The 24,552-nt window shown below is 38.0% G+C and overlaps 1 protein-coding gene and 1 long non-coding RNA gene across 4 annotated transcripts in view; one reads left to right on the top strand and one right to left on the bottom strand.

The window, feature by feature from the left end:
* Positions 1–24,552, top strand: part of LOC142838871 (uncharacterized) — a 39,194-nt gene that overhangs the window by 6,997 nt on the left and 7,645 nt on the right. Inside the window, exons 2-3 of one of the 2 annotated variants that reach the window (XR_012908644.1) lie at positions 16,342–16,493; positions 17,722–18,008. This is a non-coding gene — a long non-coding RNA (uncharacterized LOC142838871). Of the gene's footprint in view, positions 1–16,341; positions 16,494–17,721; positions 18,159–24,552 lie in introns of those variants that run through there. The other variant, XR_012908643.1, reaches the window with a different exon arrangement.
* Ptprq (protein tyrosine phosphatase receptor type Q) overlaps positions 12,350–24,552 on the bottom strand; it is a 176,388-nt gene continuing 164,185 nt past the window's right edge. For both annotated transcript variants that reach the window (XM_075954552.1, XM_075954553.1), the window contains exons 40-45: positions 18,027–18,161; positions 17,707–17,832; positions 16,021–16,169; positions 15,138–15,273; positions 12,772–12,895; positions 12,350–12,387 (exon numbers count right to left, since the gene is read on the bottom strand). In XM_075954552.1, coding sequence (XP_075810667.1) covers positions 12,350–12,387; positions 12,772–12,895; positions 15,138–15,273; positions 16,021–16,169; positions 17,707–17,832; positions 18,027–18,161 — 708 coding nt within the window. The remainder of the gene's footprint in view (positions 12,388–12,771; positions 12,896–15,137; positions 15,274–16,020; positions 16,170–17,706; positions 17,833–18,026; positions 18,162–24,552) is intronic.

The raw sequence follows: 24,552 nt of genomic DNA, 5'->3' as shown, positions 1-24,552 counted from the left end.
TGTGCACAGGAATTTTTTTTTTTGCTGCGCAAATCAACATAGACTGTGAGCAGCAGAATCGCTAGACAAGACAGATTTTCAGTAAGGTAAGGTGTTTTTCACGCAAACAGGGATCTCTGAATGTGCTTTCCTCAACTGTATTTTCTTTAAAATCCTCCTGGAATTGACCACTGTGGTCCATTTTGACACTTACCATTGGTTTCATTGCAATGGGACGATTGGCTTCTCTCAGCTGTTGTGGAAATTTAAGGGTTTACCAAACATCTGATAGGTTCTTTGTTGACAATTTTTTTCTGCCTTCAGAGAACGTGGCTGCAACAGCTCGTCATAGTGACATCAGCTAGCACAGCTTACCTCTAGTCCCACCCTGTGCTTTCAGAAAGGGAAACTTTGGGTGGACATCTTAAAAATAAAAAGAGAAAAATCAGCTAGTTCTCTGGATGAGGGATCATGGCTTAGGAGAGCAGTAAATCCATGCAAGAGTTTTGCGTTTAACCCGTGGTCACCTGCATGCCTCACTTGAGTGTATCCCACAGACTCTGATTACAGTTTGTTTATAGATTTTTATCTTTTCCTTTGGAAGCCATGTGCACTCACGTCTGTGCAAGTAAGCTTGTTTAACAGTGATGGCTGGGATACAAACAGAGCCCAGTCAGGGGGCTAATGATTGTATTCCTTATGAAGTATGGTCAACGGTACCGGGTGTTATAGGAAATCAGAAAATTCTCTCGTTTAAAGGATAATAGGTGTTTAATAACAGCTGCAGATACACACAGCATTTGGTAAAGAAACGAAGGCACGCCATCAAGTAGTTGGCCTTTCCCATGACACAACAAGCTTTTTTCCTGTTAGTTTTTGTTCTAAACTACTGAGACTCATTACGCCACAAAGAAGGAATGCAAGAATAAAGGGTGGCTTTGCGCTTTATCAATTTGTCGTGCTATTCCTGGAAAAGTTTGTTTGAGCTTCGCCAAAAAGCAGCAATTATTTTATGGTTGGGGCATTGAAAAATGACTGCACTTGTGATGTTTGCCTGCTTTTACATGCTTTTTCCATTTTGTTCAGATCAATTAATACAACTTTGTCTTTCAGGATATCTGTTACGATGGAATAACACGAAGAAAATATTGTATCTTAAAAACGCTCCATCCTTTCCAGATTTTAATTCCTTAATCTTACATATATGATTCTAAAATAACAAGACGTCTCATGTTTCTGAACTGTATTTTTGCCTCTTTGAGAATTTGATATTTTTAATATTTTTCTAAAACTTTAATAACAGATATTTTTCTCTAGTCTGATCCATGCCATTTTACCAAAACGCTGGTCTTTTTTTTCTGACTTTGAAGAAAATCCCAGGTTTTTCAATGGAATAAGAATCTTTTGAAGATTAAAGTCATGACTAGAATCAGCATGGGGGCGTATGATAATATCATAAGGCTATTTTTTGGCAGTGTGACTTACTTAAAGAGTTTTATATTTTAGAAATACATTTTCATAATAAGAATCAGAACCTGAAGAAAAATGAAGTATGATCATAGAAAATTTTGTAAGATTAGCATAAAATTTTGTGAGGAAGCAGAAATTTAATTCTAGCTTCAGATGTGGGTAGCAGGACTGTGTTGGGACTCAGGTGTTTCAGATGATCTACTGCAGTAAAAACAAATAATAGAGACAGAAACAAGGAGAGGAAGGAGGAGGTGGGAGAGAGAGGCCAGAAGGGGAAAAGTGGAACCGTAAGGCCATTTTTGAGGCCAAAATAGACTACTATTAGGATAATATAAAAATCAACCCTTTAAAAAAGATTGTATGACCAAAGTTAAAAATCCATACATAATTCACAATTGTCTTAAATATTCAATATTTCTAGTTTAACATAAAATGGCTTTAGGGTTCAGTATCTATCTATCTATCTATCTATCTATCTATCTATCTATCTATCTATCTATCTATGTATCTATCTATCTATGTATCTATCTATCTATGTATCTATCTATGTATCTATCTATCTATCTATCTATCTATCTATCTATCTATCTATCTATCTATCTATCTATCATCTATCCATCTATCATACATCCATCTATCTATCTACCTAATTGATTTTGGTCGATAAGGATTAAATCTGAGGTCTCTCAGACTGAGCCGACTCGAATAGGAAACATCTTCTAAATGGCTTGCTTTCTTGAACCCAAACTGGTGAAAACATGAGTACATGAATCACAGAAAGCTGTGATCTACTCAATTGTCCTCCCTCCACAGTACATATAAGGAAACGTAAGGAGTCAGCGGTGGCGGGTGGATCACCACAGCTTACCCAGTTGTTTCAACTGTCTTCTCACCCGGCTCACGCCGGTATCAGTTTCTGGTTCCATGGTTATTTATATTCTACAGCTGACCATTCATCATTAATGTTTATTTGTTCAAATTACCTACATAGGGTAGAATGCGTAGTATCATTCCTTCAGGCTGAGAAGACCATTCAATCTAACATTGTAATCTTTGTAATGGCAAAGATTTTATTTTCAATAGATTGCCAAAATTTTTACTTTCTTGATATAACCTATCAAAATTCCTGATTTTATGTAAATATTTATTTCAATTTCGTATTTGTTTAAATTATACTGGTGCTTTGACTTCAAAATTAATATCTATATCAGTGAAACATGTAATTCTTACTTACTATTTTTGAGAAAAGCCTCTCTGTTTCAATAAAAGTCCCTGAAACGTTTATGGGATTTTTAAATTGCTGACAGAAAAGATATTTTAAAATGAGACTTCATTTTTTTGTTTTTAAAATAGCAAAACTTTTGACACAAGTGTGACAATCAAAGCTCAATCAAAGATCAATTAGAGTTCACATAGTCTGTTTATTGACTGCTCCTAAAAACACAGGGGGAGTTGATTGTTCCTGGTCGGTCACCCAACTCCTCAGTTTTTGTCACCATTGCTGTCCCTCATCTCTAGATGATTATTTTATCTGGCTAGCCCGGAGCCCAGAATGTGTTGTTACTTTCTCCACTTGCAATAACACTCTCCTAATGTTGACTCCGTTGCTACTTTCTGACCTCCTGGGCACTGTTGGTTCCTAAGGAAGAAGAAGAAAAGTCCAAACTGGAAGCATTCATCCTGACCTATTAGTCATCTTCCATTTTCATATTCACAAAGTCTCAGATTTATAGTTACAACATATCTTAATTTACATTAAAACAACTCATAAAATATGAAATAATAAGACAATTGCGTTCTCCAAAGCTATTGTATAATTATAAAGCAGATTTCAATGACTAAAAAAAAGTATTTTAAATTTTCCCCGATCTGCAATTTTCTCCAGAAATGATCCATAAGTTTTACCCCTTGTGTTTTCTATTTTGAATGCAGTCTGTAAATTAACTTTTCTCTCTTTGACAGATGGTTTCTCATGGTTGGAATACTTTACAACCTGAAATAATGACATGGTTTTTCAATTTATTTATCTTCCTCTTCCAGCCATTTAATATTTTCATAGTAACTAGTGGTGATTTTGCCTCCTGTTGTTCTGTTGATCATTGTATTGATTAGGTTCATCATAATACTAGATCTCTCAGGTAGTTTAAATCTCTTGGGTACACTTTAATATTTATTTATTGATTCACCCTCTCACACTTATTTGATGCTCAGGCACTGTATATGTGTATATATCTATATGCAAAAATATTAGTATTCAGAAGGCAAGGGGATCTTGCACTCTGCCTGGGCTTCTGTTTTGTGTATGTATATTCCTGAGAAAAAGCACTCACTGAGTTTAGCTGGTGGGGCGAGTCCTCCTGCCTGCTGCCTGCTGCCCCACTTCCCTGCCTCTGGCTTTACTTGGATCCACCTAGTGCCAGTTCCCTGACTCCTTTGAGCCTCGCTTCACCTGTCTGTTATGATACACTACCTCTTCCCGAGCTCCTCTCAAATGACCTGCTACCCTGCTTTACCACCTGTTGCTCATTACTGTAATCTCTGGACCCGGTGCGGGCCTCTATGCATGAGTGCACTGGCAGCTCACTTCAGATCCGCCTCTCCATCTCCAGCACCTGTCCAACACCCAGGGATATCTTGTTTGGGGATAACTTGACACTGCCTCATCCTGTTCTTCGGTCAAGTTCGTTTGGACCAGACCTTTTTGAAAAGAATATGCTAAACCCCAGTTCATTTCTGTCTCCTTAAGATATAAACAAAATGTGATTAAAAGAAAAAAAATTGCCTTTAGGACACAGATGCATTGATGGGTTTCTACTTTTCATTCTGTCCAGCTGGTATTGAAATTTGTGTATATGTGTTTTATACATACAGAAGCACTTAGTGGTTGGGACAGGAGAGATAGCTCAGCAGTTGAGAGCATCGCTCACTGTTACAGAGGGCTCCAGGTTGATTCCCAGCATGCACTTGGCAACTCACCATGGTTTGTACCTCCAGTCCCAGGGATTTTAACCTCTTTAGCCCCTCTCCAGCTACTGCTCACATGTGGCGCTCAACCATACACACAGGCAGAAGACCCACATACATGAAATAAAAATACAGTTAAATACTTAAACGAACAATGCCCAAATTTTGATGCCTCCACATTTCTGCTGACTGGGAAGTTACTTTTTTGAAATGGCTACAATGTAAAATAGCAGCCAAACAACTCAGATCATTGTGGAACTACAAATTGCCTACTCACACAGAATTCTTTCTTGTCACCTTCAGTTGTTAAAGGTATTAGGCAGTTTCAAGAACTTGAGTTTTGATCTGGGTAACTGGTTGCTATTAACAATGGATATATTAGTAGATGCCAATTTTCCCAGTTTCCCATCGTTATTTGTCATTGATTCAGAAATATAGCTTACTTCCTGACCTAAAAGATGCTTATTTTATCTTTTTAAAAGAAATAAACTATCTTTTTTTTCATTTTATATATCAATACCAGTTCCCACTCCTTCCCCTCCTCCCATTTCCACCCACCATCCACTCCTCAGAGAGGGTAAGGGACATTGCTTTGAGGAAGGACCAAGGCCCTCTCTACTATATCTAGGCTGAGCAAGGTGTCCATCCGAAAAGAACGAATTCCCAAAAAGTCAGTACAAGCAGTGGGATAAATCCCAGTGTCGCTGCCAGTGGCCTCTCAGTCTGCCCCAGCCATACAACTGTCACCCACACTCAGAGGATCTAGCTTGGTCCTCTGCTGGTTCCTTCCCTGTCCGGCTGGAGTTGGTGAGTTCCCGTTAGTTCAGGTAGACTGTTTCAGTGGGTGTCCCCATCATAATCTTGATCTCTTTGCTCATATTCTCACTCCTCGCATTCTTCAACTGGACTTTGGGAGCTCAGTCCAGTGCTCCCATGTGGGTCTCTGCCTCTGTTTCCATCACTTGCTGAATGAAGCTTCTATGATGACATGTAAGATATTCATCAAGCTGCCTGTAGGGCAGGGTCAGTTTGGGCACACTCTCCTCTGTTGCTTAGAGTCTTAGCTGACCTTGTGGATTCCTGGTAATTTCTCTAGTGTCTGGTTTCTTTCAGCCCCATAATGGCTCCCTCAATCAAGATATCTCTTTTCTTCCTCTCCATCTCTGTCCTTCTCCCATCTCCACTATCCCGTTCCCTAAAGTTTTCCTTAGTCCTCCCTTTCTCCCCTCCTCTTCCTCTTCCACCCTCTCTTCTCTCCCAACCCCCATGCTCCCAATTTTGTCAGGTGAAAAGATACTTATTTTAACATAGAGATATTGCTATAAAATATATAACCACTCAGGCAAACTATTTCACTTCTGCTTAAGTGAATGTTCAGTTGAATATATTTGTACTCCTCCTTCACATGTAATTGTGCTAAAATGCAACACAGATAAAATTACAAGAAGCATTTGATTCATGTTTACAAGAAGCCAACAAATGGAGAATAGTAAATGAATGAGTCCATCAGAGAAAATCAAGGAAAAAAAATGCCTTCAACCAGCACTGAGAAAGATAAGAGAGATGTGGCGATAGATGCCTGCATTGGGACTATGAACAGTGTAGTTCAGCAAGCAACAGAAGGCCAGGGCTTGTTGCTCCAATCCAATTGCAGCTTTGGGACTCACGCTGTATACCTCTGGGCATAATCCAACTTAAATCTGGATCAGTGGTTCTTATCCCATGGGTCACGACCCTCAACCCTTTCACAGGAGTTGCCAAAGACCATCAGAAAACACAGATATTTACAATGTGATTCATAACAGTTGCAAAATTACAGTGATGAAGTAGCAATGAGAATCATCTTACGGTTGGGCTCACAACAACACGAAGAATTGTATTAAAGGGTCGCAGCCTAAAGAAAGTTGAGAACCCCTGGTCTAGATAGACAGAGGTGATACAGCAGGAAATGTATCTTTTGTAGTTCAAGTTTAACAGGCCACTAGGGGTTACAGATAATACAGTGGTATTATCAGAGCTACGAATGAGGAGCATAAATATGCCAACAAACTACAGAATTTACAAGGTAAACAATATGCTTTGTTTAGGACCAAACATAGTTTGGAAGAAGCAGCAAAGAATAGAAAGAATAATGAATTGGGTATCTGCATGCAAAAGGTGATACTGACCATGTGATGGTATCTAATTACGTAGATGATCACAGGCAATACCCAGGAGCATCTGTTTTGAGGATGGGTTTAGTGTCCATGTGAATGTACTAAGTTCAAGCCAATAAGAACAGAGGTGTAATCATCTACCTGATGGTCTCAATGGAATACAGCAGGATATAGTCAAAACCATGACCTCCTGTGATCCAGGAGCCTTTTAGGAGTCTGTAAAAGGCCAATAATAGCATCACATCCTAAGAATTGTCACAAGTCAGATGAACTCATAAAAATGTCTGAGAAAACTTCCTGGGACTTGGCATTAGTTCAGTAAGGTTACTTAAAGCAAATAGTCTGTTTTATGCATAGTTGCTTACCACCACTTAAGTATATTCTTTAAAAATATACAATTTCTGATTTACTAGATCAGGGCAACAGTAATAATCTTCCTACTGTCCATTAACTTTATGAGTAAACCACACTCTGATGCAACTCTTTTTGTGAGAGTCCAGCAAGCAAATAAATGTTCAGTCTCAGCCATGGAAGCTCAGATGTTCTAAATATTCTGTAGCAGTCGAATGATCTCTCTGGAAAGCATTCAGACTATGTCAAGCGCTGCATTTAATATTTAAAATATCAGTTGTTTAGCAGACGTTTGTATGGGAGAAATAACTAAATAGCAAATGCAAGTTAATAATTGTCTCTGCATTTAACTTATGTAAGCAGGAAAGCATGAAACTCTAATAGGTTTGTGGACATAATCCACAGATATTTCGTATAGTTTATTCCAAAAAGTTAATAACGTAGAAATTCTATTCATTTTTAATAATTATGAGGTAGTTCTATTACTTGAAATTTTCTAAAACAATACCTTTATTAACTGAAAAATAAAATCGTATGCAATTGAATTGCACACAATGTTCTGGAATACATGTACACTGTAAAATGATTACATAGAATTAACTACCAAATGCATTACCTCGCATGGCTACTTTCGTGGTGATAATAGTGAACCCTTTCCTGTAAGAAGGAGGTAGGTAATTCATAGTTAGATGCTGTGTGTTGTGAATGAGACATTTGAAAGCGTGCTTCAGTGGCTTCTTAATTTGAAAGGGATTGAGGGGTTTTCAATGCAATGTGTTTTGTTTGGATATTTCAAACCTTATAGTTTTGTTGGGGAAGTCTGACTTACTAAGGGCTCTGGAGATTTCTAGTCAAGCCTCAGGTGACTTCTACTCTTTCATTTAAGAAACAATCTTGGAATTTGGAATTGAGAAAACAACTATGATACTTCACAAATTAATTTAGAAGGAATTGATATATTTCTATTATAGTCTTGTCCCCTGGAATATGGTATAATTTTTCATTTATATGGATGTTATGTTTTATCCTAGAGTGATACATTTTCTCAAAAAATATGACTCATGACCACAATTATTCTTGTGTTGTTTGGCTGTGATTAGCAGAAAGTCTCTAATTAGCTAATTGGAAACTGGGACACAGCATAATTATGGTTTTCCTTTATGAAGAACATTTCATACCATTCAAAGCATCCCATCTATGTGACTCAAGGAGATACTTTCACAGGGCAATACAATAGTTTTCATCTTTGAGACAAACTTGGCTTTAAATTTAATGCCCACACTTACCTGTGAATTTAAGGCACAACAAATAATATTTTATTTTCTTTATTGCGTAGGGAGTCAGGCGGTGGTGGTGCACACCTTTAATCCCAGGAGGCAGGGGCAGGGGGATCTCTGTGAGTTCAAGGCCAGCCTGGACTATAAGAGCTAGTTCAGGACAGGATCCAAAGTTACAAGAGAAACCCTGTCTTCCAAAACAAAAACAAATACAAAACCAAAAACTATTGTATAAGACCTTGAACCATTTAAACGATTTTGTAAGGATTAAGTAGAATGACAGCATAAATATGGCAAGAAGACCTGTAAACCATCCAAATGACTTTTTAATCTACAAATAACTTTGTGAATATGAAGCTAAATTAAATAAAATGTATCATAACAAACATAATCTTATTAAAATAGGACAATAATATACTTTGAGACTTTCTACTATGTTAGTATTATCTTCAAAGGACAATATTTCAGACATTGTTCAGCATGTCAAATTGAGTCATCTAAAATAAAAATCTTCTCAACTTGTTTTCCTAATCACATTTTATGTTGTGTATTTGTCTATATAAACATTTAAGTTCAACCATTCCTTTAGCATGTTTTTTGACTTCTCTTTGACATATCTCAGATAATGTCTTTTCTTCAGTCTATCCACATGAAACATACAAACAAATATGAAAGCATGATCATAAGATTCAATGCAGTCCTTAAATGGGATGTTTAGGCTTATTGATTACATTTACAGTTTCTGTTGATGGATAATTTTTCTGGTTATGGGTCATAAATATTTTACATGTTTTCATTTTGTGTTTCTACATTAGGTATTGTCAGTGTGACATTGTTAAACTTTTTCCTGGCTTATTAATTAAAATATATGATGAAAGCTTTATTTTGTCCATTATACCTTGCTTTATTTTTACATTACATCTAGGCAGAAGCCTGGGTATAAGACCATTCTAACTCGATCCAGTTTATTTTACTTTTCAAAACATTTTCTTAGGTGTGATCCTAAGTGTTTCTTTGAATATCTCCAGTAGTAGATACGCTAGTCTGGGTTCCTTTCCACCTAGGAACTCTGTCCATATTCATGAAATCATTTGTCTTGAAATATTATTTATTCTAAGAAGACAAGCTGTTTTGCTGAGATTAAGCATAATAACCTTCAGTATTCAAATATTTGTATCACTCAGTTGAATAATTCAATTCATTGTGTATTCCAAGCCTCTTAAAAAATTTACTATGAAGTTTCTGATAGACCTTGGAAATAGACTTAGTTATCCCAATGACTGCATGGGTTTACGGAATACTCAGCTGAACATAAATTCCATTTTAAAATTCAAGTTCTTAGTATAGTATGTGGAGTGTGATACACTCTTCTATGTGAGGTCAAAGTTTAATTAATGTTTTTGCAAACGATTGACGTACATTTCCTATAAAGCACCAGAGGCAGCGTATGCACTAAAGTGCAGCATGAAAGAAGAGGCCATGCCCACAGCTGCTCTGGTCTCTGGCGAACTATTCAGAGAGGCTCCAGTTTCATTTGGCTCCTCCAAAACACATGTTGCTCATTTATTGTACATGGGCTCCAATGAACTTTGACAAATTGGAGCTGAGAAGCTACAGGTGTTCTTCATTTTAATTCTCACTTAGTAGCCACCAGCAGAACTTAAATAGACATGGGTCCTTTCATAATCTCATTAGGAGTCCACTTGCCTAAAATTAATCTGCGAGTTTCTATCCTCTTTCAGTTAATCTTTCTTGATACATCACTATGCTGTCCATATTTAACAACGTACATATTGTTTTCTGATGAAGAATTCAAGTTCTTTTGAAAAATTGTCTTCATTAGTTTCTGGTAGATCTAAAACTGTTCTGACCCCACTGTCTTCTATAGCTTCAATATTATTTAGCATATAGTTTGATATCAGACAGCAATATAGTTGGAGTATATGTACAAGTGTTTCTGAAGGCTATCCTATTTTCATCAAAGCAACGTTTTTATTTTAAAGTAATCTGTAGATGACTTAATTTTTAAAAAGCAGAACAAAAAACAAACAAAAAACCACTAGAGCTCGTTCAGGGCTGTTTTAGAACAAATCTGACATTATTCATTTGCATTACGGATATTTACACGTAAACATCCTTGGCAGCAATGAAAAATTCTTCTCCGTGAATGTAATATCTCCAGTGCAGATATTAGAGACAATGATCTTCCCTTTGAATCAAACTATAGTTTTGTCTTTATTTTCATGTACTATAATAAAAAGTAAATCCAATCAGCACTTTCCAGAGACTGTTTTCTGTCTTCCAAGAACACAAAATCCCGCTGGCTGCCAAACCTTTTTTAATAAAGAGTGGTTAGCTAAAACTCAAGCCTCTTAGACTTCTTGTCTAATTGTTATGGGTGTTTTTTGTACTCTCAATAGCATAAATATGTTCATTGGAACTGTAGATGGTATTTTTTTATATTTTCTTCCTATAAAAATGATATGCAGACTTTAAACTCTTTCTGAGACTATGTTTAAGAATCAAATATTTCATTTTTTGGCTACTGTGTTCCATATGAATACTAACTTTTGAGGATGCTTTTGGAAATAATCTTGCATGAGTTATACATAGCATATAAATTATAACTGTTACACTAATATAGAAAAGGTTTTATACTAGCATTTATTATCTATGATATAATTAATATAATTGTTGATATCTTAATACATATAACATCTAATTAATATTTCAATCATGTTTCAATTTAACTCAATTCCTTAATATTCACTTTTACTAGCCATCAGATTTTCTTTATGTATACTTAGACAGAAATAAGCACAATCTATAGTTCCTATCATAGAAGTAGAAAAATAAATACTATTTATTTGTTAGGGCTTTGACTCTGTGAAAAACAATTTCATATAGTTCAGTTAAGTACGTTATTACTCAGAGCAAAAGGGGTTAAAGTGATTTTACTTCTTAAAAAATGGCTCTTATTTGCTTCAAACTTGTTCATTTCTTTTAGCTGTTGTTATTGTTTTTCTTTTTTATTTTTTCAACATAGTTTTTCTGTGTAACTTTGGAGCCTGTCCTGGAACTTGCTCTTGTAGACCAGGCTGGCCTCGAACTCACAGAGATCCACCTGCTTCTGTCTCCCAAGTGCTGGGATTAAAGGCCTGTGCCACCACCACCTTAAATTCTACTAATTGCTATTTCTATATACTCAACCCTTGGGCATGAAGTCAAGGCTGTGTAATGTCATCTACACAGAAGGTTCTGTTGGCACCGCGGCAGCATGTCGCTCACCAGTTTGCAAGCTTTTATTGTCATCTTTATTCATTTCTATTCAGAAACTCTTTAAAACTGTTAGTGTTGAGTGTAAACCTAGTGGACAAATATTCTGATTCTCTTAATTATGGATTTCAAAATAACAGAGGTGCACAGCCTATGCCTGGTGGTGTGCCTGGCCTGGCCAATGTAGGCAGGCTAGAAAGAGTCTCCATAACTTCACACGGGAACGTGCACGTTGCAATCTTCCTTTCATTTTTGCAAACTGAAGACCACAGTGCAGTTTCAATAGCCTGAAATCTTCTCAGAGTGCTACTGTGTGCTGAATGACCATTGCAGTGTCAGGGGGTTACTGTTCAGCTGTTCGGGCTCAAGAGATGATATCTTCACACTCATAAAACAGGAGATTCAAAACACGGGGCCGTGCATGGAAGTACAGATCATTATGACAGTCTTGGAAGTCATCCACAAAAAACGTCAGCCCCTGGAGGCCAAAATAACACTGCCAAATTAACATTTACAGCTTTTGTTCAAAACGAAATCCAATATGTAGGGGAAAAGCACACTGAAACACGTACGCTAACCTAATAATAATTTTATATTTGGCTCATTCCAAAAAGTATTGAGGACCTCAAAAAACTTGCAGTATGTGTTTTCTTAAACATTTTAATTCCATAATATTTAATTCTATACAGAACAAATAGCTATCTTATGTGAGCATTTCCTACCACGGTCCCCCAAAAGGTCAATCCAGTTTGTGAGTTACAGCAAGGGAAGCATGAAGATTTCCTCTGCCCAGGTCAATTCCAAAGCAGGGGGATAATAATTTTGGCTCCTGGGATCTGCAAGGTGTATCTTCCAGCTGCAATCTCTGGTCAAAATTTACATGGTAGTTTCTTCCCACTCAAGCTCAACATCACCTATAGAAGATAGCAAGATACCAAAGACTATTTAAGTTAACAGTCTAAAAGGTTTAAATCTTTTTTTTATTTTTGACATTATAATATACTTACACCATCTCTCTTTTCTCTATCCTCCATCTAAACACTCCCATATATCCTTCCTTGTTCTTTTTAAAATTCATGGCCTCTTTTCCTTCCTCTTATTTATTGTTGAATTTTTAATGGAAAAATGTGATCAAGACCGGAAGGCTATTCTCCCAACTTAGATAACAGAGAAATGAAATACACGGTATAGGCACTACACTAGCTTCTCTGGCATTTTGAAATTATAGTTATTATGAAGTTAATCGTCCTGCAGGAGATATTAAGCTAATGAATTGGGTGTGAATTGTATCTGCTTACCTTCCATGGCATCCAAAGAGTCCATCTTCTGGAGTGTGGAGTAGTTAACAAAGCAGATGGGTTGGTGATTTCCTTTATTTGATAAAAGATCCAGAATGCACTGGTGTAAGAAGATATACTGTGCCTAAACAACAAAGGAAGGAAGTGTAAACCAATGGCAGGGTGGGGATTTTTTCTGGTAAACAGGGATATTTCGTTACTGAGAAAGATGCACCAACTCTTGACAAATATGAATTATCTAACTTAGAGAAAGAATATGTTGTAGTTTATCAGGGATTTTCTCCCATCTCCATCGTAAGATTTGCTAACCTCTTGTGGCTTCTTACTGGTTTAAGGGTTCGCTTTACAAAATATTTGCCATTAAGTGACAAATAATAATATATTCTTTTTTGCTGTAGGAAAAGTAGCAAATACTAGTGAATCTATATGTGAGCTTCCTTTTTCCTGCAAGGCATAGTTCAGCAGTTTCGACTTATTTAAAGATAACCTTCTTTCAAAAACACAGATGTTATATTTATTTGTGAAATTTATGAGTATTTTAATATAATAAGTAGCACTTTTTTGAACATATCTAGCAATTTTGCTAATCACTGGACATTTGGCTGATTCAATGTCAAAGACCTGTTCTTAGTCTGTCAATATAATTAGCTGCAATTGAAGTATCTTAACATGCAAGTGCTGAGCAAAGACTTGTAATATTCCATCTACATGTCCAAATCGAACTATACCATCCACACTAATGCTAATGCTAATGCCAGCTTGCATGCATTGCTGGAAAGTTTTTCAGACTACGAAAATGTCTATTTTTAACCATCCCTTTTCACGCCTCCAGAACACACCTGGCTGAAAAGGAATATCAGTGAATGTTTTATTTAAACATATGTATGTAATGGGTTTTAAGAAAATTCTGAAAAATGGCCATATTAAGTGGTTATATTCATAGTTATTAGTATAATGCTTTTAATCCTTTTTGAGAATGCTCTGACTGAAATTATCTTCTGGGACAGCTTATCATTACTAGCAGTATTTATTTTTTGGGGGGGCTCAAAACCATTTTCTGTCACGCTTCATCACTAGAATGGCATCTTCACAAGAGTTGAACTCTTTCCTATTCAGCGCTAAATTCCAATTGGCAAAAACAGGGCCTGACACACAGCAATTGCATAATAAATATTTGTTTACTTCACTTCGTTTAATTTTCACAACTACCCAGCCTTTACTGTTGGAGGGAAGATGTAATTTGGAGAGCATGAACAAGCCATCAGAAAACAAGCTTTGTGTTCAGGTTTAGTACTCACAGATGATCAAATTACAGCCTTTGTGTCTGTTAAGACATTAAGTGTAGTCAGGAAATATCAATTCTATGGAAATTTCCAGTATGTTCCTTGTCACAATAACTGTGTTTCCTCAAATTCACAGCATGCAGTCAACCACATTATTAATACAAATATACTCAATTATTGAAAAATAATTTACACTGAGGAATTTTGGTGTCTTTCAAAGACACATTTGAACTTGAAGTCACATTTGATATTTGAGGCTTTGGGCTATGAGGATCTCATCCTCCCTGTTGGAAAGAATGACGGGTATAAAATCTGCCAGGAGTACAAGCTGAGCTGTGAGAGATAGCCTGTGGGCTCCAAGATCCTTCTGCGATCATGTGTTATTGCCAAGCAGGCTGTAGGATGTCATGAAAACTGCAGTTTCTACCTTAGACAACCATATCACCTTCAGAATTCATTTCTTTTTCGGATGCTTAATTCCCTGGTCCCAGAAAACCTAAGACTTATGCTGGGAGATTTAAAGGATATAACATCCATAAAATATGTGGCAAAATATGATTAGTTATTTTTCTTCTACCACGCGAGTTTGTGCCAGAAAACTTCCAGCAGAACCCAGAGCAGGGCAGGCACTAATCCAGATCATAATCAAAGTATCAGTACTATTTCACGATGTCATAGCACTTCAGAGCCTTCTCTCAGAATGGCTTTTCGGATCTCTCTTCCTCCTAGTTATGATCTGTGTCCCTTTGGTGTCTTCCAGAAGCAGGATGGTGCTGGGCTTCCTGCCTTCCCACTCTTGTTTGGTTACTGCAGTAGGAGCTGAGACAGGAACATTCCTCAATAGAATCTGAAATCACGCCTCAGTGTAACCGAAGAAAATAAGCCATGCCTCTTCTGCAGGACAACACCAGTTTATAAGGACTGGATTCAGGATAGAGTCATTTTTCCTTATTTTTATTATTACATAGAAACACTAGATAGGGAAGAATGTCACGGAACTAAGAGAGATGAAAGAGCTTCAGAACACTTGTTTTCTTGCAAAAGAGGGGATGCATGAATTGAGTGTAAGTTCAGATATCTTACCAGGTTCTGTACCATGCACATTCTCTCACTCCTTAGTTCAGCCACCAGTCCATATATGTCCACAAAGTCATGGTCATTTACGTGTTGTGTTAAGTGGTCCAGAGCAATGAACACTCCAGTTCTTCCAACCCCAGCGCTGTAAGGAAGACGAAATCACAGGGACTATTTTCAGCAAAGGTTTAGTTGTGTTAAGGATGACGATGATGGTACAGACATATTCTGAGAAGTTTCTTTTCCTTAGCTGGAGATAGATTATTTTTTTATTTGGAGACTCTTTGGATATTGATTTTTACCAAAACTATGTATAAACACAGAAAGATGCTTTATCTTATTACTATTCTACTTTTATCAGAAATAAACACACAGGGCAAGGGATGGGTTGTGATTTTTAAATGATTTAGAGAAGGGTCATCCAACCAAGAGATTAAAATATCAAATCCTGTACTGATCAAGATTTTTTAAAGTTTTAATGAAATTAACTTTTTTAAAATTTATTTTACATACCAACTGCAGTTTCCCCTCCTTTTCCTCCTGTTCCCCCCAATTCCCATCTACCCCTCCTCCAAATCTATTCCTCCTCCGTCTCCATTCAGAAAAAGGCAGGCCTCACATGGGTTTAAAGAAAGCACGACACATCAAGTGGAGGTGATTTAACTTTGCCTTGTCACTCATTAACTCTGCACCCACCTCACCTCTGCCATTTAGACGTTTTGAAAGCTACCTTCTGGTTTATCACAACCAATAAAATGCTTAGAAATGATGAGTTGAAATCAACCTAAATCCACCTTCTATAAGAAAATAAAATACTCATTGTGATTTGTAACAAGGTCTCATCAGATGGAAGGCTATCACAAGCGTATCATGGGCTCTACAGCCATCTTACCTGCAGTGTACAACCATAGGGGTAGTGTCGTGGGCTCTGCTTGTGCGCACCAACTTCACAAAGTGAATCAGAGGGGTGGTGTTCTCAGGAACCCCATGCTCAGGCCAGCCAGTGAAGTTACACTGTCGGACAGTCATGCAGTCTCCGTGCTAGACAAAGTGGTAGATTAGAAGTGATAAAATTTGTTAGAATGACATGCTAGGCAAAGATAACTGATGTCTTGGCTTTCACCAGTGACTTTAGAAAGATGATCCTTTACCAGACAAAACAAATTTTGTGTATATAACTACTAATGGAATCTTTTACTGTTACAACTAACAGGATTGAGGCTGCCAATGGAGCTCAGGGGCGGAGCTTTGGCTTAGCACACAGAAAACTCTCTTCAACACCCAACACAAAACAAAAGGAAAAGGGAAATTGTATGTTGTTGTGAATGGCATCCATAAAAGATAGATCTTCAAATAGATCCGAAGGTAAATCACAAAATATATTGTAATGTAGCATGACATCCTGCAGAATTTAGGTTTTGAAACAATTTGACATAAAACAAAATACTTGAATTCATTATCTATATAAAACAAGGGCATTGAGTATCTAGTATGTCAGAGAGGGGAAAGACCATACATAAAGAGGAAGCTATATAGTAGTATAGTGGTAGCCAGTACTGTCTCTTCTGTGGGAGTTCTGGATTCAAAAGAAAATGCAGGGGAAGGAGAGATGGCTGTGGTGAGAACCAGCTTTCAGATCCCCACCCCGTGAGACATAGCTGCAAACCCTATGCTGCACCGGAGAGGCAGGATCAAAGCCAAGTGGACCAGTGAAGCTCATTGGCCATCCAGCATAAACAGTATACTGAGCTGGAACCTATATGCTTCCGGTTCAGTGTGAGTCTCTGTCTGGGAATGCAAAGGTGACAAGCAATCAAAGAAAGACTTCCAACAATGACCATCGACCTCCACATGAATATGCATGTACAGATGAAACTGTGCTCACACCACACATAAACCTGTGCATGAATCTATGAACCACTCATGACACACACATGCATACACATCGGATCTTCAAGACTCAGGGATGAATGGTGTTGAGACCACTGTCTTAATATAGTTTCCTCACATAAACACAGGGCTTGTTGTGTGGTACCTTGATCCCATTGTAACAGTAAGGAGTGCTTTGAATCAGAGGGTGGAGCTAGATATTAGCTGACCGAACTTAACCACAGAGGTTTTGGAGGACTGAGGACAGATAGAGAGGTAGGAATTAGTAGGGTGGAGCTTAGAGGGGATCTCAGCCCTTTTGAATGGAGACACAAAAGAAACAGGAGGTCACTGGTTGCTTCTCTGCTGCTTGTCTGATTGTTTAGGTTCTTACCCCGATATCTGACTCCCGAGTTTCTATTGATAAAAATAATTAGTGTATCAAGGGATCTAGTAATTCCTTCCTTCTTCTATGTATTTTTCAACCCGTGAGCTTGATGCCAATTGATTAATATATACTGTAATCACATGATTTGGGATGAGACAGTTACATGCATACCTCAGTTTACATTTACAAAGCAGTGGGAAAGCATGTTCAAATACATAGCCTATGTACAAGGGATAATTCTGGTATTCATTTCATTTTATGCCTTTAAGCCAGTCATATTTCATACCATATTCACTTTCCCTCTTTTTTCCTTTATTTTACCCTTTCGATTTTCAGATCCCTGATGGTCCAATCGATCTGAATGTCCTCCATAAGCTTTGTAATCACGATGTCTCCAAAGACCGTCACAGGCTTGTTGTCCTCTGGCCAGTACTGATGGCACCTGATCTGCATCCAGAGAAAAATCGGCAGTCATGAGTCGTCAAAGTTCTGCTCTTTATAACCATCAGTGCCACGAAGGCAAAGCTACTTTATAGATAGCAAAGTCTTTGATGATCTATACACAGCACCAGCTGGAACATTCACGAATATCAATATAGTTATAAAAGAACACATTGTTGAAGGTATTTCATATAACTCACCCGCCCTTTTTCGAAACACTGTGTGAGCATTACTAATGTTTTCGCTTTGGTTTCCCATACCATTCTCCAAAAATCTCCGACTGTTCCTGGTAACGGGCCTTGGGTAGCAATAAACTCATTTGGACATAAGTATCCCTAGAAGGAAGCAGTTTCGTACACAGCATCAGCGTATTTTTACTTCTGATCAATAGTGGGAATATATTAGCTGTAAATGATGGGGTTATTTAAAAATATTGTCTGCTTTTGAGTAGTGAATAATCTTAGACACTGCAAACTTCCAACATCAACTCGAAACCGCACAATCCAATGGAATTTGATAATAGAGGGAACATAACAAATGTGTAGAGGGCATGAGGTATACAGATGGAACAAACAATGACGCCGAAGGAAGAAGACAAAGACTTAAAGATAAGGGAATTTATATGGAAAATTAGAGATTCGAATTGTATGTATTGAACGTGAGCCATTAATTATCCAAGTTAAAATGTTATACAACCAGGCATGTGCATTTAGAGTAAAGGGAAGAAGCTCAGTAGAAAGATAATTTGACATAAAGTCACCAGATCACCATAACATGAATTTAGGTGGAGGCTGTAAGCTCAAAGATTGTGATCTAGATCACTTAAAGGCTCGCAGGTCAAACTAATGAGAGATAATCAGTGCAGTACAGATGAAGGAATCGGAACTTCTGACATATCCAATGAAAGGGCAGAGGTGCTGATATTTGATTCAAGTTTCCTAAGTGGTTAACCAGTCATCTCAAAAGGAAAAAGGAGCAGTGTGTGTGTGTGTGTGTGTGTGTGTGTGTGTGTGTGTGTGTGTGTGTGTGTTTATTGAGTTTCTTTGGCATCAAAGCATGATTTGAACAGTTTGAAAGATAAGAAAGGAGAAGAATAGGAGGTTCGCATAGTCAGTTTCTTAAGGGACTCTAGTGTGAATGGGTCATGGCACTGCAGGCAAAAGTTGGGTGTGATGATGTTGGTGTGCAATCCCAGCAGTTGAGGTATATATAGAGGCAGGAGAATGAAGAATTCAAGGTCATCCTCAGTTACACAGGGCATTCCAGGCCATCTTGAAGTTCAAGAAACCCTGTCTCAAAAAAAGAAGTAGGAAAGAAGGCTGGGGAGATGTCTCAGCAGTTAAGAGAGCTTTTACCTCTCCCAGAGAAACAGAGTTTAGTCTCTAACATCCACATCAGGCTTCTCACGGGCATCTATAATTCTAGCTCTACGGTATTCTTGGCTCCTTTTCTAACCACCATGTGCAGACCCAACATCCCAACCCAGGCACACATAGTCATACACACATTCACATAAAATTAAAAAATTCTTTAATAACAGAAAAAGCTACATTAGGATGAGCGTGGAGATAGTTAAAAAATGCGAATGTAATATTATATAGCGTGGAGATAGTTAAAAAATGCGAATGTAATATTATATTTGTTTTTGTAAGATGAAGGAAATTAAAATATGTTTGTTTGGTTTTTTTCAAAGAATAACACTAATGGGGCAGAAGAGAGAAAAAAAAAATCCCCAGCCAATGTTCTTAGAGAGGAGGGAATAGCTACTTAGAGACCAGGAGAATTTGCCTTGGCTGCAGAAGAAAGAGTGAATCAGTCTATGGCTGTAGTTGAAGATGAACAGGAGGTCTTCCCACTGCATCCATTGTATCAGTGAGGTGGTATAGATACAGGTGGACATGTGGGACAGGATTTGGGGCTGAAAGAAAGAATGAAATAATACCCAAAGCAGGAACTCAAATGGATTACTGGACTGTGATATGATCAGAAATCTCTGGTTAGGGGCAGAAGTTAAGTGAGTAGCCAACAGATGATTGGCCCAGCTTCAGACCCAGACCATGAAAGGGAGCCCACCCCTGACACTGCCTGGAAGGCCAGAACTCAGAGGCAGCATAGCCCAGCGACCTAGGATAGAACTAAACATGGCTGGCAAAAAATGTCAATGAAATAATTCCTAATGATATTCTGCTATACTCAAAGATTGTCACTTAGCCCAATTGTCATCAGAGTGGCTTCACCCCACAACTGATGGAAACAGATGCAAAGATCCACAGCCAAACATTAGGCGTAGTTAGGAGAATCCTGTTGAAGAGAGGGATTGCAGGAGCCAGAGAGATTAAGGATACCACAACGAAACCCACAGAATCAACTAACTTTGGCTCCTATGAGCTCACAGAGACTGAAACACCAACCAGGGAGCCTGCATGGGACTGAGCTAGTCCCTCTGCACATATGTTACAGTTGTGTAGCTTGGACTTCTTATGGGACCTCTAACTATAGCAACAGGGGCTGTCTCTGACTCTGCTATCTTCTTTTAGGTCCCTTCCTTCCTACTGGCTTGCCTTGTCCAGGCTTAATAGGAGAGGGAGTGCCTCTTCTTACTCCAGTTTGATGTGGCATGTCTGACTGATATGCCATGGGAGGTCTGTCCTTTTCTGAAGAGAAAGGAGGAGGAGTGGATGGAGGTGGGGTTTGGGCAGAGGGACTAGAAGAAGAGGAGGGAGGGAGAGAAAACTGTGATATGATGGAATTAATTCATTAGCTTAAAAATTTCTGTTAGAAAACCTGAGTGTAAAGTGGCCCACATTGGTGTGGTTAAGCGTATTTCTCCAATCATATCTAGGGGCACAGATAATTCATCGAGTTTTCTGTAAAGAAGATGTATAGTCATAAAGGCTACAGACTGAGAGAAGAAAAAAATCATTAAAGAAATCGAAAACAAAATAAACAAAAAATGGACTATGAAATAGAGACGTTGGGAGAAGGTGAAGTATCAATTGGAATGGAAAAGACTGAAATTCTGAAAAGATTTATCGGCTCCAGGTTACAGCAGAGAGGGAGAACTCTCAGATTCCAGGGATCCAGGAAGAGAGATTTTGAAGACTGTGGAGGGCCTCCTCCTCCTCCTCCTCCTCTTCTTCTCCTCATTCTCCTCTTCTTTTCTCCCTCTTCTTTTTTGGTCAAAGAGTAAATGTAATTAATTTTTTTTAAAAAAGGAAATGTGTTATAGAAGGCAAATCCTATGCCGATACACGAAAGTTTTGTATTCCAAATGACTCATGTTCTAATCAGTTCTCCCATTGCCAGAGTGAGTTTTAAATGTATAAATCTTGTTTTTAATTCTTCCTTAATACACATATATACAGCCCTACTTCACCTTGCTTTTCATATAGAGAGGACAATTGAAGTTTTTCTCTGGGTAAGGCGACTTGCTTTTAAAGGAAGGCTAAGGAACAGTGAAATGTCGCACAGGAGGAAATGCTGGAGACACTCCCTTCATGTTTTATTAGAGTTGGGGAAGCATGCCACTTCTTTTTACTGCTTAGCCTCTAGTAGTGAGTATCAGCGTATAAAATTCACTTCCTCCGAGAAGAGACCTACCAGCTAGAAAGCTTTCCCTGAATTGAAATATGCAGTTTAACTGGTTTTAAAGCTCTATAATAGTTAGAAAAAAAAGTGTGAGTTTCATGGCACATTTCAAGTCTGATCATCATCACTGAGCCTACATGACAGTTTTTACAGCCATCCTTAAGTTAGTTTCTAAGATTTGCCTCTGGGTTACTAGCCAAGAAGTATAAAATCTACTCTAGCTAAACACCCATTACAATAAAAGGAACATGCATTCATTAGGTGCTTCTGAGGTGACACAAGTGTGATTAGCTCCTTGCACACATTGGCCTCTTTAAGCCTGCTGCAGCCTTTAGGGAAGGTGTTTTTGTTCCTCATTCATAGAGTTAGAAACTTAGAGTATCTAGGGTCACAGACACAAAAGGGCAAAAAAAAGTAGGCGCACCAAGTTTTGAATCATTAAAAGTGTCTCTCTTAGTGAACCCATTTACTTACTTAGTGCTATGTCCCCGACATTGTAGAATACGTTAAAAAATAATTTAACTATTGCCAACAAAGTAGTATTTTTCTCTATCAATTTCCAATACATAATTATTTAATTAGTCATCTTAGTAACTCCCAGCCTGGCTAACTCTCAGGTAATTGTTAATAATTCACAGAAAAGCACACAGGGTTAAAAGCTGTTGACGGAGAATGTCTAGTGTACATGCTTGGCGACAAAGTCTTTCTCTTGTCCATAAAATCTCATTTCCACTGTTGGTTCCACTGAACTCTTCTAGATGTACAACTAGCTACCGCTGAGGCTACAATCTCTCATCTTCTTTTTCATGGTACATCCTTTATCAAAATGGTATAGCCTCTCACTGAGTGCTGGCTAAAGAAACACAATTCCCCCGTCTGGTCCAGGACAGAAGAACTTAGGTACGTACTGTCACACAAGCCTAGTGGTAGGTCTTGTTTTCAGTAACTACTGAATGCTACCCTCTTGTATTTCCCTTTCCTGGAGCCTGCTTTTCTTCACACAGACAAACTACTTTAATACCTCCTTTTAGTCCTCTTCCCTTTGCTCCCAGATTCAAAGAAATAAGAACCCCAATGCCACTCCAGCCTCTGTCTTTTGCTTTTGGGGATACTTCATCAACTTTCCATTGAAAGTGTCAGCTGGGTGATAATAATGTTACATATCTTTAATCCCAGCACTCAGGCAACACCCAGGCAGAGGCATCAGAATTTCTGAGTTCAAGACCAACCTGGTCTACAGAGTGAGTTCCAGGACAGACAGGGCTACACAGAGAGACCCTGTCTCCAAGGGAAAGACAAAACAAAACAAAAAAACGAAACAAAACAAAAACAAAAAGAAGGTGTCACATAACAAAACTGGCAAATTGGGGGGAACTGAAGGGTCACATGTGTTTTTTGAGGTAAAGCATACACCAGTTGGAGATAGAGAAGTAAGGAACACTATGGTATCGTCGTTCTATGTTTCCCTTTTGTTTGAGGTATCTTCAGTAAGGGATGCTTTCCTGACGAGTATTAGCAATGTAGTACACTGCTCACAGTGCTATGCAAACCCACTTCCACATGGAGTTCCTTCTCCTATTCCTGCTTACCATGTAAGTCACAGGAAATTTTTTTTAAAAAAAGATTTCATACATTTTAACATCACTTGATTGTAACAGAATATATGTCCTTCAGGCTTCCTAGTTTATTGCTTGAAGTATCTGTTTTTAAGTATGTGCTTCTGTATGTAAGTGTTTTGTCTGAATGCATATATGTGCACCATGTGCACAGCTGGCGCCCTCCGAGCCAAAGGAGAATTGTCAGGTCATTATGAGTCACCCTGTGGGTGCTGGAATAGAACCTGAGTCTTCTACAAGCGCCACAGGTGCTCTTAACTACTGAGCCATCAGCCCAATCCCTGCTTAAACTACCTCATCCCTTTCAATATTGCCTTATTGCCTGCTGACAACTTTAACATTTAGAGAGAACACTTAGAGGTTCATAAACATTACTTTGCTGTCTCATCTGTTTGCTTGTCGTGCTAACTAGAATACACTGCTTTCCTTTTTTTTAAATCGAAAATAGATTCTTCACTCATACAGAGCATTCCAACCAGTTTCCCCTCCCTCCACTCCTCCAGCTTCCTCCTGCGACCTCCCCTTCTCTCACAGATCCACTCAAAAAAGAGCTTGCCTCTAAGAGACAAGAACAAAACAGAAAAAAAAGATACAATAATACAAGGCAAAAGCCCTCATATCAAGACTGAACAATGCAACCCAATAGTAGGAAGAGTCCCAGGAGCAGGCAAAAGAGTCAGAGGCACACCTGCTCCTACTTCTAGGAGTTCCACGAAAACATCAAACTAACAGTCCTAAGATATATGGAGAGGACGAGGAGCAGGCCCCTGCATTCCCTGTGCTTGCTCCTTTAGTCTCTGTGAGCCTAAACAACATTGTAGAAATTAGGTATTGATTTGAATCTACTTATCGGACATTGAAAATAGTACAATGACTTAACTTTGCCACATTCTATAACATTGCAAGAAATTTGAACAATAGGACAATGAATATATTTAAAATCTAGATATCTAGGCATTATTGCATAAAGTGGGACTTCAATGGGCTCTAGGACCTAGCCTATGATTAAAATTAGTAAGTATAAAACTCCTGTATATTTATAGAAGAATGGTATACCTCAAGGACTCAGTCATTTGGTGGATGAATAAAACCTTACAACAGTAAATTCATATGGTCAATTCAATAGAGACCTACAGATCAAGCATCAAAATTGGATGAAATCTCTATCTTCTTTAGACCATCCCTAATAGGATATGTGAAGGAATTTTCACGTCATTATTTACGCCATTGACAATAAGAGCCAATAAAAGATTGTAATTTCAGAGTAATATTGACTAATAAGGAATAATAATAAAGTCTACACAAACGGCACTTCACAGAAGCATGGAAACAATGAATACAATTCAAATATGTTTGACGTAAGGAAAAGGATGAGGAATCATAAAAGGACCTCAAATCAATTGAAATAAATGGAAGGAAGTGGCAAGTCAGTGAGTAGGAAAATACCTAAGAATAAGAAAATAATGTAAAACTGGAGAATGTGCACAGCAGCAGAAATCTTTGAGTGTCGTAAGATGACAAT

The sequence above is a fragment of the Microtus pennsylvanicus genome, chromosome 20 (assembly GCF_037038515.1).
Source record: "Microtus pennsylvanicus isolate mMicPen1 chromosome 20, mMicPen1.hap1, whole genome shotgun sequence".
NCBI lineage: Eukaryota > Metazoa > Chordata > Mammalia > Rodentia > Cricetidae > Microtus > Microtus pennsylvanicus.
The sequence above is the reverse complement of the archived record's forward strand: the minus strand, read 5'-3'. Positions and strand labels throughout refer to the sequence as shown.